Consider the following 16,290-nt stretch of genomic DNA (forward strand, 5'->3'; position numbering starts at 1 on the left):
ATCATTTATTGAGAAATTGAAATTTGTCATATTTATAGATATTTAGTTAGTTAGCTAGTGTAGCTGTAACTATGTGCTGGATCTCCTTGTGCCAAGAATGTGCTCTGCTGAAAGTCTAAATATTTTTACAAATGTAACGTGGGTGAACTTGCCATTCTTATTTCACTTTGTCTAGTTGAATGAAGCCATGTATTGTGCAATTGCCCCACGAAGGACATGTACGCAGACACGAGCTATAAGAATACCGGGACATCACATTTAAAATGGGTTTGCTTTGGATTCCGTCAATGACAAAGAGCAAGACTAACGTTACTTGTCCACTGTGGAAGAGTAGCTAGATAAATAAGTTAGCTAGCTTCTAGTTCCTGCAATATAGCTAGCAAGAAGCTTCTCTAAGGTAAGCATAATGATTACAAATTGTCACTGGCCAGAATTCAACAATCATTTAATGGTCAATTAAATGTTCATAACAACAACTGAATCAAATGTTGTTTTGAATATCTTTCTTAGGCAAGATGAGTGGTAATTCTGGTAAAAATCCTGTGCCCGTCGACACCAATGGCATTACTCCATTTCAACAGATGTTGGCTTCCTGCTCAGGGGCTCTCCTGACGTCATTGTTTGGTGAGCATTGGAACCCTCCCCTACATACACTGACTATATATATATATATATATATATATATATATATATATATATATATATATATATATATATAAAACTGACTATATTTAAACTGGTTGTACAACTGTCTTTTTTCAGTCACACCTCTGGATGTTGTCAAGATCAGACTCCAGGCTCAGAAAAGTCCCTTTCCCAAAGGTAATAAGACAATAATCAATGCAACCTACCATTCCTCTGTCCTCTCTCTAAACCACAGTGCTCAATCCATTATGTATGTCTTCATTGTTTGCCAGGGAAATGCTTTGTGTACTGCAATGGCCTGATGGACCATACCTGTGTGTGTACGAACGGCAAGGCCTGGTACAAGGCCCCCGGCCACTTCAACGGCACTCTGGTAAACATCTCTAACACCTCTACCCAACTCCCAACCCCCATCTAGATATGCAGGGATTGGGTTGGTGTGCAATGTGATGAAAATTCTGTCTAGCCTATCAGAGGGTAACATTGAGATATTGCTCATTCCTTACAGATCTGCACATGTGGCCAAGGGTTAGAGGCTATGGGCGGGATGGGACTAGGGCTGTTACGGTGACCGTATTACTGCCACATGGGCGGTTATGAGTCATGATGACAGTCAAATTCCACATGACCGTTTAGCCACAGTAATTAGGCCTCTCCAAGCTCTAATGCTGCTGATGGTCATTAGTAGCCTACCAAACTTGCTAACTGCCTGGTACTCAGCACTCTATTGTCCCTCTAAGCACTCTGACATCAATGCAAATGTAATAGAAAATCTAATCAAACACATCATGAGAGTCCATGAGCTCATGTTGTGCAACCTTTCTATAGGCTATGCAATCATGTGGGAAAACAAGAGTGATGGCCTCTTTTAAAAAGATAAGGATCCCATCAGATTTCTATTGACTAGGCCTACTATATTTACTTGTCAACTTTCCGAATATTAAGCACATTATCTTTACAACAGGAGTACAGTCTACCTGGCTGGCATGATAATGAACCATGGGAAAAGCGTCCTCCATTTGCTATTTAAGTGCATGATGTCTTTTTTTCCCCCTAGTTTCGAAACAGGTGCGTGATAATTGTCCATTCTAAATCAAAACAAATTTCACACATATATTATTTAGTTGTAAAGACAAGATTAAATCAAGAATAGTCTGATGGGTGACAATATTAGCATATCACTTGTGAAGGATGCCCAGCGTAAGGCAACAAACAGCACATGCCTTTTTTTTGCGACTTTTTCAAATCATAGTCACACACCTCATGTAGCCTAGCCCATAGGCCTATACGTTTTAATAAGGTTTGTATCACAACTAAAGTGGCCAAATAACTTCTTAAAATGAAGCACATTAATCCACGTTACAATGGGTGTAGAGCCTAACTGGCATACACATGCAGTGTGTTAGTTTCACGTTTGGGGAAGATCATTTTCACCATAAAAAGGCACCTTTATAATAAAATCATTACATGCATAATTGCATTTGCTGTCACTTTTGAGAATGGTGTTTTCCCACTAATGGAACAGTCGCGCTTCAAGCCTACTGCCGTGTGCACATTGCTGCGCATATAATGTGAAGAAATAGCCTAATAGTTTATTAAAATGTTAAGCAAAACGTTTTGATCTGTTGCATCAGCCTCATCATTTAAAAACATGTTTTTGTATGCTAGTGGTTGTGAGTGAGAGGTGCTTCGGGGCGCGCAGCCAGGAGAAGGGAATTATAATTATTATATTCAGCCCAAGGGCACCACGGCCACTAGCCGCAAAAGGCATGGATTTTATTTAGGGGGCATTACTGCCACACAAAGGAGATGCCACCGGGAAATTTGAGGCATTATCAAGTGCTTGTCGTATTGTGATTGAGAGACTGATTAAGTGTATACAGCCTGCATTGTACACTCTTCAACAAACAAAGCAAAGCTCATGTCTTTCATGCTACTTTTTTCTAATGATCATTAGTTACTTCTTGCAGCCTTAGAATGTATTAAAAAGCAAAACATATAGGCCAATGTTTGAATCACAACTACATAAATTGTAGTATCTCTAAAAGCCTTGATGTTCATCAGTCCCACGGTAAGACAAATCGTCTATAAATGTAGAAAGTTCAGCACTGTTGCTACTCTCTCTAGGAGTGGCCGTCCTGCAAAGATGACTGCAAGAGCACAACGCAGAATGCTCAATGAGGTTAAGAACAATCCTAGAGTGTCAGCTAAAGACTTACATGTAGAATTGCACAAAAGTGTCGGCAGTCAGACATCAACAGTGTGCTGAATGAACGGTAGACGAACGGGAGATCCACATTCAGTACAACCCTTAAGCATTTATAATGTACATGTACATCAGTATCATGCATTAGTTATTTCTCTGGTTCTTTGACCCTCTCTCTGCAGGATGCCTTTATTAAGATAGTCCGCAGGGAAGGTATCAAGTCGTTATGGAGCGGCCTCCCTCCAACCCTGTGAGTCTGAAGTCTGCCGTTACTCTGCCTCATTACTAATTCACACTGCTTACTTGCCTTCAGCACTGATATATGGTCAGCTGTGTCTTGAGTGGCTGGCCCGCTGTGATTCAGCAAACTCATAGTCTATTGATAATTCAGTTGTTTACGATTGTTTCCCATTGTTCTGCTCATTTGTATCGAGCAGTACGGATGGACACTGTGATTTTGTAGACTCAGGGTTTATCGATATTTGTTTTGTTTATGTTTTATTTTAAATCTCTCAGTCCTGGATTTGTGTCTAGGTGGTGTGGTAACGGCTGAGTCATGGGCTGTTGATTAATTTGGGAACATTTTATTTGTACCTTTTGCTTGTACCCATCTGATTTGTGTCTGATATGGTAAAAGCTGATTCATTTTATTCGTTGTTTATGGATATTTCATCTGTTGATGTTGGTTTCTTGTTTGTAATGCCTGATTTCAATGAGTCAGGGTTCTTGAGGAAACATTAGATTTGCATCTCTGTTAATGCTTCTTGCAGTATCATGGCGGTCCCGGCGACAGTGATCTACTTCACGTGCTATGACCAACTGTGTGCTGCCCTGAGGGTCAGGATGGGGTCACACGCTGAGGAGGCGCCTCTACTAGCAGGCGCCCTCGCCAGAGGTGAGCTGACTTCTGACCTCACAGGTCACTGTGGTGATGTATACTTGAGAGCGATAAATAGTGATAGAGTGATTAATATTGTTTTGTCTATCCACTAGAAAGACCTTAGTAACCCAACTGCTGCTTCCTATCCTAGACTATGGTGATGTCATCTATCAAAACACAACCAAGACCTTACTTTGCGAATTAGATGTCATTTATAACTATCTTTGCGGATTCATTCTTGGATGCCATTATAAGACATCATTGAACAATGTCTGAATCACAAAACGAGCTGTCACTCCCAAACAGAAGACCACTGCATTGGTACTAGTTCCTTTTTAAATGTATCAACTTAAAGTTCCCTGTATATATTAAGGAACACCTAACTTCACAAAACTCACACTACTTTCGACAACGGCAGTAATTCCAAAAGGGGTTTGGAGTAAATCAAATCAAATGTATTTATATAGCCCTTCGTACATCAGCTGATATCTCAAAGTGCTGTACAGAAACCCAGCCTAAAACCCCAAACAGCAAGCAATGCAGGTGTAGAAGCACGGTGGCTAGGAAAAACTCCCTAGAAAGGCCAAAACCTAGGAAGAAACCTAGAGAGGAACCAGGCTATGTGGGGTGGCCAGTCCTCTTCTGGCTGTGCCGGGTGGAGATTATAACAGAACATGGCCAAGATGTTCAAATGTTCATAAATGACCAGCATGGTCAAATAATAATAATCACAAGCAGAACAGTTGAAACTGGAGCAGCAGCACGGCCAGGTGGACTGGGGACAGCAAGGAGTCATCATGTCAGGTAGTCCTGAGGCATAGTCCTAGGGCTAATATAATAATAATAATATAATAATATATGCCATTTAGCAGACGCTTTTATCCAAAGCGACTTACAGTCATGTGTGCATACATTCTACGTATGGGTGGTCCCGGGAATCGAACCCACTACCCTGGCGTTACAAGCGCCATGCTCTACCAACTGAGCTACAGAAGGACCAGTAGGGCTCAGGTCCTCCGAGAGAGAGAAAGAGAGAATAAAAGAGAGCATACTTAAATTCACACAGGACACCGGATAGGACAGGAGAAGTACTCCAGATATAACAAACTGACCCTAGCCCCCCGACACATAAACTACTGCAGCATAAATACTGGAGGCTGAGACAGGAGGGGTCAGGAGACACTGTGGCCCCATCCGATGACACCCCCGGACAGGGCCAAACGGGAAGGATATAACTCCACCCACTTTGCCAAAGCACAGCCCCCACACCACTAGAGGGATATCTTCAACCACCAACTTACCATCCTGAGACAAGGCCGAGTATAGCCCACAAAGATCTCCGCCACGGCACAACCCAAGGGGGTGCGCCAACCCAGACAGGAAGATCACATCAGTGACTCACCTTCCCACTCCTGGGCCAGACTACACTCAATCATATGACCCACTCAAGAGATGAGTCTTCAGTAAAGACTTAAAGGTTGAGACCGAGTTTACGTCTCTGACATGGGTAGGCAGACCATTCCATAAAAATGGAGCTCTATAAGAGAAAGCCCTGCCTCCAGCTGTTTGCTTAGAAATTCTAGGGACAATTAGGAGGCCTGCGTCTTGTGACCGTAGCGTACGTGTAGGCATGTACGGCAGGACCAAATCAGAGAGATAGGTAGGAGCAAGCACATGTAATGCTTTGTAGGTTAGCAGTAAAACCTTGAAATCAGCCCTTGCCTTGGCAGGAAGCCAGATCTAAGAGTAAGATCTTTCAGATACGGTACAAAGGCCTGAGTGACTGGAATCATTTACCTACAGAAACCAGGACATTGTAATCACACAGTTAATTTACGAAACCCTTTTTCAACTGTTAAGAACAAACTGTTTGTGTTTTTAACTAATAGAAACATCACCATGTGAGGATATTTGTAAATATGTATGTATACTCTATATTATAGGTACTTAGTTGTATTACTAGTTGTAGCAGTAGTTTTTATTAGTTATAAGCCTATTCATAGTTGTACAACAATTTTATATGCTGTTAATGTAATTATATTTTATCATTATAATTATTTAATTATTATTATTATTAGACAGTAGTTGCCATATTCTTCTTCTTACTAAGTACTTTAATAAAATAAAATATACTATATATATATATATATATATATATATATATATATATATACACCTGTATATGTTGGGACACTCTTGAAAACGAGATGGTGCATCTCAAGAGATTTCATCCTGCAAAATTTCAAATAAATGTGGAAACTACAGACACCTTATTTTCAATCAAATCAAATCCAATGTTATTAGTCACATGTGCCGAATACAACAGGTGTAGAACTTACAGTGAAATGCATACTTACAAGCCCCTAACCAACAGTGCAGTTTAAAGAATAAGACGTTTAAGTATCAAGTTATTAAAAAGTAAAATAACAATAGCGAGACTATATACAGGGGGTACCGGTACAGAGTCAATGTGCGGGGTTACAGGTTAGTGACTATGCTTAAAGTGACTATGCTTAAATAATACAGGGGGTACCGGTTAGTGACTCTGCTTAAAGTGACTATGCTTAAATAATACAGGGGGTACCGGTACAGAGTCAATGTGCGGGGGTACAGGTTAGTGACTATGCTTAAAGTGACTATGCTTAAATAATAACAGAGAGTAGCAGCAGCATAAAAGGGGGGGAATGCAAATAGTCTGGGTAGCCATTTGATTAGATGTTCAAGAGTCTTATGGCTTGGGGGTAGATCCTGTTTAGAAGCCTCTTGGACCTAGACTTGGCACTCCGGTACGGCTTGCTGTACAGTAGCAGAGAGAAAAGTCTATGACTAGGGTGGCTGGAGTCTTTGACAATTCTTAGGGCCTTCCTCTGACACCGCCTGGTATAGAGGTCCTGAATGGCAGGAAGCTTGGCCCCAGTGATGTATTGGGCCGTACACACTACCCTCTGTAGTGCCTTGCGGTCGGAGGCCGAGCAGTTGCCATACAAGGCAGTGATGCAACCAGTCAGGATGTTCTCGATGGTGCAGCTGTAGAACCTTTTGAGGATCTGAGGACCCATGCCAAATATTTTCACTTGTTGGTGATGTGGACACCAAGGAACTTGAAGCTCTCAACCTGCTCCACTACAGCCCCGTCGATGAGAATGGGGGTGTGCTCGGGCCTCCTTTTCCTGAAGGTCACAATCATCTCCTTAGTCTTGATCACGTTGAGGGAGAGGTTGTTGTCCTGGCACCACGCGGCCAGGTCTCTGACCTCCTCCTTATAGGCTGTCTCGTCGATGTCGGTGATCAGGCCTACCACTGTTGTGTCATCGGTAAAATGAATGATGGTGTTGGAATCGTGCCTGGCCGTGCAGTCATGAGTGAACAGGGAGTATAGGAGGGGACTGATGTGTTGTTACCTACCTTTACCACCTGGGGACGGCCCGTCAGGAAGTCCAGGATCCAGTTGCAGCGAGGTGTTTAGTCCCAGGGAACTTAGCTTATTGATGAACTTTGAGGGCATTATGGTGAACAGCATTCTCACATAGGTGTTCCTTTGGTCCAGGTGGGAAAGGGCAGTGTGGAGTGCAATAGAGATTGCATAATCTGTGGATCTGTTAGGGCGGTATGCAAATTGGAATGGGTCTAGTGTTTCCGGCATAATGGTGTTGATGTGAGTCATGACCAGCCGTTCAAGCACTTCATGGCTACAGATGTGAGTGCTATGGGTCGGTAGTCATTTAGGCAGGTTACCTTAGTGTTATTGGGCACAGGGACTATGCTGGTCTGCTTAAAGCATGTTGGTATTACAGACTCGGACAGGGAGAGGTTGAAGATGTCAGTGAAGACACTTGCCAGTTGGTCAGCGCATGCTCACAGTACATGTTCTGGTAATCCGTCTGGCCTTGTGAATGTTGACCTGTTTAAAGGTTTTGCTCACATTGGCTGCGGAGTCGCCCGGAACAGCTGTTGCTCTCATGCATGTTTCAGTGTTATTTTCCTCGAAGCGAGCATGGAAGTAGTTTAGCTCGTCTGGTAGATTAGTTCAAACGGATTTTAGTTTCCCTGTGTTAAAGTCCCCGGCCACTAGGAGCGACGCCTCTGGATGAGCGTTTTCCTGTTTGCTTATTGCGTAATACAGCTCATTGAGTGCGGTCTTAGTGCCAGCATTGGTTTGTTGTGGTATGTAGACAGCTATGAAAAATACAGATGAAAACTCTCTAGGTAGATAGTGTGGTCGACAGCTTATCATTAGATACTCTACCTCAGGCGAGCAAAACCTTGAGACTTCCTTAGATATTCTGCACCAGCTGTTGTTTACAACTATGCATAGTCCGTCACCCTTTGTCTTACCAGACGCCGCTGTTCTATCCTGCCGATACAGCATATAACCAGCCAGCTGTATGTTGATAATGTCCTCATTCAGCCACGACTCCGTGAAGCATAAGATATTATAGTTTTTAATGTTCCTTTGGTAGTTTAATCTTCCTCGTAGGTCGTCAATTTTATTTTCCAATGATTGCACGTTAGCTAGTAGAAAGGAAGGCCTACGAATTCTCAGAAGGCAGCCCAACCTTCGCCCTTTTCACGCAAATTACGGGGATTTGGGCCTGTTCCCGGGAAAGCAGTATGTGTTTCACGTCAGGCTTGTCGGGCTCGTTAAAGGAAAAAAGAGCGCCTGCCAGTTGGTGGTGAGTAATCGCTCTTCTGATGTTCAGAAGTTATTTTCGGTCTTAAGAGACGGAAGCAGCAACATTATATACAAAATAAGTTTTAAAAAATATGGTACAAACAACACAAAAAAACAGTTGGTTAGGAGCACGTAAAACATCAGCCATCTTCTCCAGCGCCATGATATAATTATGGCCTCCTTTTCATGTGAGAAAGAAATGTATGTGTTTAACTGCTCTGCTTAACTGCTCTTTCTGTGTGTAGTGCTTATAAGTGTTTTCTCTCTCTCTCTTTCTCTGTCTCTCTGTGAGTCAGTGGGCTCTGTGACAGTGATCAGTCCGTTGGAGCTGATCCGTACTAAGATGCAGTCCCAGAGAAGTTCGTACAGGGAGCTGAGTGAGGTTATCCACTCTGCAGTACGCAACGAGGGCTGGCGGTCTCTCTGGAGGGGCTGGGGACCCACACTGCTTAGAGACGTGCCCTTCTCAGGTAGAAACAACACAATGTCTATAACTATATCTCTCTCAGGTAGAAATAACACAATGTCTGTCTTTTATGAGAATTTTGTTATCAATGTTCATAAACTTCAATTAATCTACTCAGTCTGCAACCCAGAGTTTGTAAGATTCTGGTTGAATGAAACAGACAAGAGTCCCAGCTTACAAAAGTGTTTATTCACGAGAACTTTCTAACATCAAAAATGCAAACCCAGTCTTTATAACACACACAAACACGTTCAAATCTTAAGCTACGCCTTGTTTAGACAGTCAGTGTTTTTACACAGATACATTGTTTAATCTGCAGCCTAACAGTTTCTCCCCTCCACGGGTGGAGACAGAATGTCCTGTAAGGAACACAGTAGCCCAGCTTGTCTGTCGATAGCTCCTCTTATCATTTGTTTCCCACTTGCACCCTGCTTACATACTAAAAAGGAACAAAAGGTCCTTGTTCTAATTCTGACAAAAACTACGCACGTCATCAGATTAGAGTTTTATGATTCTAATAAATTTCATAAAATTATATGGTTTCAGAGTTGAATTATTTAATCATTATCTTTATTATTATTATATTATTATCTTTAGACATATAAATGATTTTATCACTATCACTATATCTCTCTGTGAGAAACAACACAATGTCTATCACTATAGAACTATCTCAGGTATACAACACTCTATTTCTCCCTCTCACTCTCTCTTCTCTCTAGCTCCCTCTCTCCTTCTCTCTAGCTCCCTCCTCTCTCTCCTCTCCCTCTCCTTCTCTCAAGCCCCCTGTTCCCTCTCCTTCTCTCTGTCTCTTAGTGTTTGATAACAGGAGTTCCATATTGTCTGTTTCCTCCTCAGCCATGTACTGGTATAACTATGAGAAGGGGAAGGCGTGGCTGTGTAAGCACAACAACATCAGAGAGCCAACGTTTGCCATCACCTTCATATCCGGAGCGGTGTCTGGATCAGTGAGTCTTCTAGCTGTCCTCTCAGCTCAACTCAAACTGTTCTGTCTAGTAGAGCCCCTAGATATATTGAACATTGAATATCTGATATAGTTTGTTGTACCTTTCTAATGTTATTCTAGCTCTGTAACTCTTCTTCTGTGCTGACATGGTGTTATTCCATCTAATACTGCTAGAGGGCAGCATTGTCAAATATAAGTGTGATTTCTAACCCTTGTTTATGTCTTCCTCCAGATTGCTTCCATAGTAACTCTTCCCTTTGATGTCGTGAAGACCAGGAGGCAGGTGGAGATAGGGGAACTCCAGGCTATGAATTGTGGGTATAGAACTCCAGGCTGATCACCTGATTCATGGAATCATCCTTATGATCTTTAGTGATGTGTTGATGTGTAGTGATCCTGTACTACTAACCCAGCTATGTTGTCATGTCTCTGCAGTGTCGTCCAAGGCCTCCTCCTCTACTCTCAGTGTGATGACCAAGATTGTGGCTGAGAACGGCGTGGGTGGACTGTTTGTAGGTAGGTCAAGCTACAGGGATAGTTCACCCAAAACACACAGTTACCTCAGGTTAGTCTCCTAACTGGTGACCTACTTTCTCTTATCCCTCTCCTCCAACCCTCTCTCTCCCCGTCACTCCCTCTCCTCCACCCCTCTCTCTCCCCCTTTCACTCCCTCTCCTCCTCCCCTCTCTCTCACCCTTTCACTCTCTCACCTCCACCCCTCTCTCACCCTTTCACTCTCTCACCTCCACCCCTCCCTCTCTCTCCCCCCTTTCACTCCCTCACCTCTCTCTACCCCCTTTCACTCCATCTCCTACTTTTCTCTTCTAGGTTTCCTTCCCAGGGTGATCAAGGTGGCCCCAGCCTGTGCCATTATGATCAGCTGTTATGAGTTTGGGAAAGCCTTCTTCCGCAAGCACAACCAGGAGAGGCTGCTGACCAGCACCACCTGACCTGACTAGGGCCTCTCACACACACAAACCACCACCATAGACAATACCAAGAACACAATCAGCCATCGCCAACAGTAGGTATTGGCTACCTCTACCTTTCCCTGGGTCCTTAGAGATGTTCAGGTGTAACTTCGCATGCCTGTGTCCTCCCAGCTGCTTAGACACTCCAACACCCTGTTATAAAGTGTTCAAGTGTGATCTGTCATGTGACTAGCTGGAAGTAGCTAATGTTGGCGTTTAGGACCCAAGAACGTCAGGACTTGATTCTGTTCCAAAGCAGGAAATACTGGCAGACATGAAAACAATATTGAAGACAAATATTTGTAGGTAATCAATATTATTCATATTTTATCTTATATTTCTCAATCAAGGTATACTGCACTTAATCACCATACTAATTGTGACAAGAGAAAATAGTAAAAGTGCACAGATTGTATTTGAAATATATTGTTTTTTTTGCCAAATCATGAAGGTATTATCATTTTCATAACTACTTAAAAACAATTTGCATAATCGTTTTCCTGTGCACCCATGGTGAAGCATCATGTTATGAAGTGCATTTAAGTGCATTTAATTACACTGGCCTGTAGGTGGTATCAGAGACTTGTCTGTAACCAGAAACTGAGTGGGTCATATTGGACAAGTGTTTTATCCCATTACGTTAGTTATTGAGGTATGGGGGTTGTGTGCACTGTGCTATCCGGGGTCTGACAGTAATAATATAATAATAATAATAATAATCATTTGATGGATGCTTATATTTGTCCTGTTTCACACATGTACACGTGTGTATCATACCCATGTCTGAAATGGGGAAATGTGTTTTGCATATCCCGACACCCTCAGAGTGGAGTCAGGGACAGTAGAGATGAGGGTCAAAGCTGTGGATGAGGTGGGATAACTTCTGGTTAGTAGTCTCTGTCCCGCAGAACCCCCTCTCATTCCCTGCCGCTTTCTCTCTCAATTCATGACCCTAACTCTATCACCTCATTCTCAACCCTATTGGAAGAGAAGGCCCAAGGTCCTTCAGGATACATGTTCTGTTCAGTGCCAGACTGACAGTTTAAACCTGAAATTCAACTCTTAACTTACACCTCTTCCAGAATCCCATATTCAATCCCCAGTCAGCCAGACATGGACTGTGAACTGTGACAACCTGTACATGTTCTCAAAACATGTAGCAATGATATATATTTATATTGTTGAATATATTCTACAATGATCACCTGCAGTGACATGTTTTCCAACTTTATACAGAAATACATAGAGAATAAAAGTCACATTTTGACATTTGAATGGTTGAATCAATTGTTTTTATTAGATCAGCAAATATTTGTGATTTGGTTCAATCCAGTAGTTTCTGTTGTTAACATGTAATAATTCATATGATAATACAATTCATAATTGAATCCTGTTGAACAAATCTAAATCACAGAGGTAGTGGTGGCTTCCGTGGCGTCAGCATACCACAACAACTGATCAAGTTAAAAGGAAGAAGGGCTAGCATGGGGAGGTATAATGTGCTGTTCCACTGTTACAGAGGCTTTCCCTGGTAAGATCCTAGCAGCGTAGAGATTACTGCCAATGTTGATGTATGGAAACAATCTCTCTGTAAAAGTGTGTGTGAACGTGTGTATGTGTGTGTTATTATCAAGGTCGTAAAAGGACAGTGTATCTCTGTTCCAGTCCAGCTGCACTCTGATCCAATGGGGTTTAATTTCCAGTGTCAGGACAGTCTGTGGCCCTTTTGGACACCGTGCCCAGTATTTATCATTATAATAGCCTACACGCCAGAGTCCAGTCTGTACCACTCCCTTCCTCTGGACAGACTTATAGACTACACCTACAAACCATACTGTATTGTCCCCGACGTCTGTATCCCAGCTGTGTGTCCCAGAGTCAAAGCCCTCAGAGCCCAGGACCATTCGATAGTTATCAAACCTCTCTGGGTTGTCAGGAAGCAGCTGTATCCCATCACTGAATCTCATACTGGTCAGATCGTCAGACAGGATGAGACATGGATGGGCAGTGTTGGGGTCCAGAATCACAGGCGCTGAACAGAGAAAAACAGACGTGTTTAAAACCAGAGATCCACTGTTTGTTTTAATTTACTGGGACATTATTGCCAGATGAGTGATATTTTTTAATCTGAAATTGTCTGAATGCAATTTTAAAATATTTGTGAAGATATGAACATTGGTAAGAAAAAAATCAGACTCGCTGTATTGAACAGACTTCAGCATCTTCTCCAAAACTCTGACCTGCAGGTTGCCCAGCTGCTTCTCCAAAACTCTGACCTGCAGGTTGCCCAGGTGCTTCTCCAAAACTCTGACCTGCAGGTTGCCCAGGTGCTTCTCCAAAACTCTGACCTGCAGGTTGCCCAGGTGCTTCTCCAAAACTCTGACCTGCAGGTTGCCCAGGTGCTTCTCCAAAACTCTGACCTGCAGGTTGCCCAGGTGCTTCTCCAAAACTCTGACCTGCAGGTTGCCCAGCTGCTTCTCCAAAACTCTGACCTGCAGGTTGCCCAGCTGCTTCTCCAAAACTCTGACCTGCAGGTTGCCCAGCTGCTTCTCCAAAACTCTGACCTGCAGGTTGCCCAGGTGCTTCTCCAAAACTCTGACCTGCAGGTTGCCCAGGTGCTTCTCCAAAACTCTGACCTGCAGGTTGCCCAGCTGCTTCTCCAAAACTCTGACCTGCAGGTTGCCCAGGTGCTTCTCCAAAACTCTGACCTGCAGGTTGCCCAGGTGCTTCTCCAAAACTCTGACCTGCAGGTTGCCCAGCTGCTTCTCCAAAACTCTGACCTGCAGGTTGCCCAGCTGCTTCTCCAAAACTCTGACCTGCAGGTTGCCCAGGTGCTTCTCCAAAACTCTGACCTGCAGGTTGCCCAGCTGCTTCTCCAAAACTCTGACCTGCAGGTTGCCCAGGTGCTTCTCCAAAACTCTGACCTGCAGGTTGCCCAGCTGCTTCTCCAAAACTCTGACCTGCAGGTTGCCCAGCTGCTTCTCCAAAACTCTGACCTGCAGGTTGCCCAGGTGCTTCTCCAAAACTCTGACCTGCAGGTTGCCCAGCTGCTTCTCCAAAACTCTGACCTGCAGGTTGCCCAGGTGCTTCTCCAAAACTCTGACCTGCAGGTTGCCCAGCTGCTTCTCCAAAACTCTGACCTGCAGGTTGCCCAGGTGCTTCTCCAAAACTCTGACCTGCAGGTTGCCCAGCTGCTTCTCCAAAACTCTGACCTGCAGGTTGCCCAGGTGCTTCTCCAAAACTCTGACCTGCAGGTTGCCCAGGTGCTTCTCCAAAACTCTGACCTGCAGGTTGCCCAGCTGCTTCTCCAAAACTCTGACCTGCAGGTTGCCCAGCTGCTTCTCCAAAACTCTGACCTGCAGGTTGCCCAGGTGCTTCTCCAAAACTCTGACCTGCAGGTTGCCCAGCTGCTTTGCCACATTGATCAGCGCTCCAGAAACAAGCTCTGGATCTGGGCTTGTGCACTGGGCTCTAGAAGAATATCCAAGAGTTAGTGATACGGTGGGGTTGGGTTCAGAACCACAGGGAAGAGAGAGAAGAGGCCGATCACTTAGGGTCCAGATTCTTCACCCTTCACCTGAAGTGTTGCGGACAAATAGGCCGTAGCCTTACCTTTTTAACGTGTCCTTGTAGTTCTGCAGGTGAACAAAAGAGCAAATCAATCATCAGTTAATCAATAAATCTATCCCAAATAACCTCTAGACAGCACAGAGATATTGGTCCTTACCTGCAGGAATGAGATGTCATCAGATACCAGGTTCTTCTTTATGGCTCTCGTTGTGTCTAAAATGGCTGCTATCTCTCTGTTCATATCGTCAATCATCTTCTTCATCCTCCGACTCTTCTCTTCCTCTTCCTCCCTCAGGACAGCCATCCTGGCTGCCTCTTCATATCGTAGATACTGGTGAAGTTTCTCCTGAATCTGATTTTCTGTCTTATGAGCCTGGCTCTAGAGACAGTGTGTCATCATCAGTTATTACACTATATTTCATATCAATCTGAAAGGTTTTTCAAGACATTATACTGTTCAAGAGGCTGTATGGAACGTTCGTTGCTTATGGTTTACTTAATGTTGGCTTGAGTGTTGCCTCTATGGTTCATATACACATAATATAACAATCAACTTCTAGACTCATGAAACCACACAATCCTTAGTTTAAGGCTTTTGCTCATAGTCGTGGGAAGGTGTACCCCTTGTAATTTCTAGGTAATATTTTTGTACATTTATGGGACCCCTTTTGGCTCAAGCCAAATGCTAAAAAAAATAATTCTGATGCAATATGCATATGAAAGTGTATTACAAAGCAGTCTTACCTTAAACTCTGTTTCTTTAAATCCCTCCAGCTGCTCCTCTAAGGGCTTCAGGCCTGTCTAAGAGCTCTTCCTACAATTAATTTAGTTCATTTACTTGTGATTTTAATGATTGATATGAGAACGTCACATTCTGATCAATCTGAACAGAACAAGGCCTTAGAAAAATGTTGCTTTTCAAAGAGAACATCAAGGCTGTATAAGTACGACAGAGTAGCTGAATATGATAAGGACCTCTTCTGCACTAGACATTTGCTAGGAGAGAATGTACTATGTATGTTAGTTGATATTTTGTATCGTACCTTGCGATCCAGAGCAGCCTCATCTACTGGGATACATTCATGTATGTTATGTTTACTTGAACCCTCACACACCGAACAGATCAGCTCTTCATGCTCCAGACAGAACAGTGCGAGTAGCTTGCTATGCAGACTGCAGACGTGTTTAGCTGAAACGTTCTCACCCGGCATACACAGGTTCTTCAGAGCAAGAGCCATCGAATCCTTATAGCATTTTATGCTGCACACTGGACATTCCCATGATTCCATTCGTTTCCAGTATGACTCCACAGGCTATACAGCAGCTATGGCCACAGGACAGGAGAACAGGTTCGTTGAGGGTTTCAGAGCACACAGGACAGGAGAGATCCATCTCTGGGACAGATGCCTGGGAGGCCATTTTCTCACTCCCTAATGGCATTTGGAGGTTACTTTCAATGTGAAAACGCACCCTGGTTTAGTCAGCAGCTTTCTTACCACAGTGATTAATAGTTTTGCAGTTAGTTTGAGTCCTGTGTTGCGTCTGTCTTACACAGAAGATCTGGGAGATGTGTGTGTGAAGCCAGTAAAATGTGTGCATTGCCATGTAAACTGATCTGTGAGACAGCACTCAAGACATGACAACTCCTTAAGGAGAGAGAGTGGGGTGGGGGAAGAGATCTAAGCCATTTTCTAAAAATAAAATATTAGTCTAGTTTTCTCAGCTGTTTATATCAGTCTTGCTCAGTGAGCAGGGATTTAATTATCTGTGTTGCTGGAGCTTCATACTACTCCTCAGTAGCTGGAGTAAGTTGTGATTTACTGTGCTTAATTTGAGTCCTGTGGTGACAGAACAGGTCATTAAACACCAGTTTAATGTTACGGTCAGGGACTTTATTTTGGACCGGGGCCTGC

At 43.4% G+C, this 16,290-nt stretch overlaps 2 protein-coding genes across 52 annotated transcripts; one reads left to right on the forward strand and one right to left on the reverse strand.

The window, feature by feature from the left end:
• Window positions 1-61: 61 nt before the first annotated feature.
• Window positions 62-12,082, forward strand: LOC118374509 (probable mitochondrial glutathione transporter SLC25A40). 2 transcript variants are annotated; one of them, XM_052502688.1, is made up of 11 exons: window positions 62-397; window positions 582-624; window positions 763-822; window positions 918-1,018; window positions 3,034-3,101; window positions 3,622-3,746; window positions 8,700-8,873; window positions 9,728-9,837; window positions 10,069-10,150; window positions 10,272-10,352; window positions 10,665-12,082. In XM_052502688.1, the coding sequence occupies exons 2-11, from the start codon at window positions 582-584 to the stop codon at window positions 10,784-10,786; spliced, it is 966 nt and encodes a 321-aa protein (XP_052358648.1). In that variant the 5' UTR covers window positions 62-397; the 3' UTR covers window positions 10,787-12,082. The 2 variants fall into 2 exon arrangements, with proteins under 2 accessions (XP_052358648.1, XP_052358647.1); XM_052502687.1 differs by having other exon boundaries at window positions 75-397; window positions 511-624.
• Window positions 12,083-12,698: 616 nt separating this feature from the next.
• On the reverse strand, window positions 12,699-16,266 carry LOC118383337 (uncharacterized). Of its 50 annotated transcripts, none has more exons than XM_052502634.1 (5): window positions 15,421-16,266; window positions 15,122-15,191; window positions 14,535-14,756; window positions 14,420-14,442; window positions 12,846-14,278 (listed from the first exon to the last, which is right to left on the reverse strand). In XM_052502634.1, the coding sequence occupies exons 3-5, from the start codon at window positions 14,679-14,681 to the stop codon at window positions 12,895-12,897; spliced, it is 1,554 nt and encodes a 517-aa protein (XP_052358594.1). In that variant the 5' UTR covers window positions 14,682-14,756; window positions 15,122-15,191; window positions 15,421-16,266; the 3' UTR covers window positions 12,846-12,894. The 50 variants fall into 50 exon arrangements, with proteins under 50 accessions (XP_052358612.1, XP_052358594.1, XP_052358622.1 ...); XM_052502662.1 differs by having other exon boundaries at window positions 12,846-13,911; window positions 13,948-13,983; window positions 14,164-14,278; window positions 14,535-16,266; XM_052502681.1 differs by having other exon boundaries at window positions 12,846-13,695; window positions 13,732-13,767; window positions 14,056-14,278; window positions 14,535-16,266.
• Window positions 16,267-16,290: the final 24 nt, after the last annotated feature.

Source organism: Oncorhynchus keta, unplaced genomic scaffold (assembly GCF_023373465.1).
Source record: "Oncorhynchus keta strain PuntledgeMale-10-30-2019 unplaced genomic scaffold, Oket_V2 Un_contig_1599_pilon_pilon, whole genome shotgun sequence".
NCBI lineage: Eukaryota > Metazoa > Chordata > Actinopteri > Salmoniformes > Salmonidae > Oncorhynchus > Oncorhynchus keta.

Excerpts from the sequence above, each read along its gene's own strand:
- LOC118374509 (XM_052502687.1), top strand. The coding sequence starts at position 516 with ATGAGTGGTAATTCTGGTAAAAATCCTGTGCCCGTCGACACCAATGGC. Across the intron at positions 1,019-3,033 it reads GCCACTTCAACGGCACTCTG|GATGCCTTTATTAAGATAGT; the intron begins GTAAACATCTCT and ends CTCTCTCTGCAG. Across the intron at positions 10,151-10,271 it reads GGAACTCCAGGCTATGAATT|TGTCGTCCAAGGCCTCCTCC; the intron begins GTGGGTATAGAA and ends ATGTCTCTGCAG.
- LOC118383337 (XM_052502634.1), bottom strand. The coding sequence starts at position 14,681 with ATGGCTGTCCTGAGGGAGGAAGAGGAAGAGAAGAGTCGGAGGATGAAG. Across the intron at positions 14,443-14,534 it reads ATGACATCTCATTCCTGCAG|AACTACAAGGACACGTTAAA; the intron begins GTAAGGACCAAT and ends GTTCACCTGCAG. Across the intron at positions 14,279-14,419 it reads TACAAGGACACGTTAAAAAG|AGCCCAGTGCACAAGCCCAG; the intron begins GTAAGGCTACGG and ends ATATTCTTCTAG.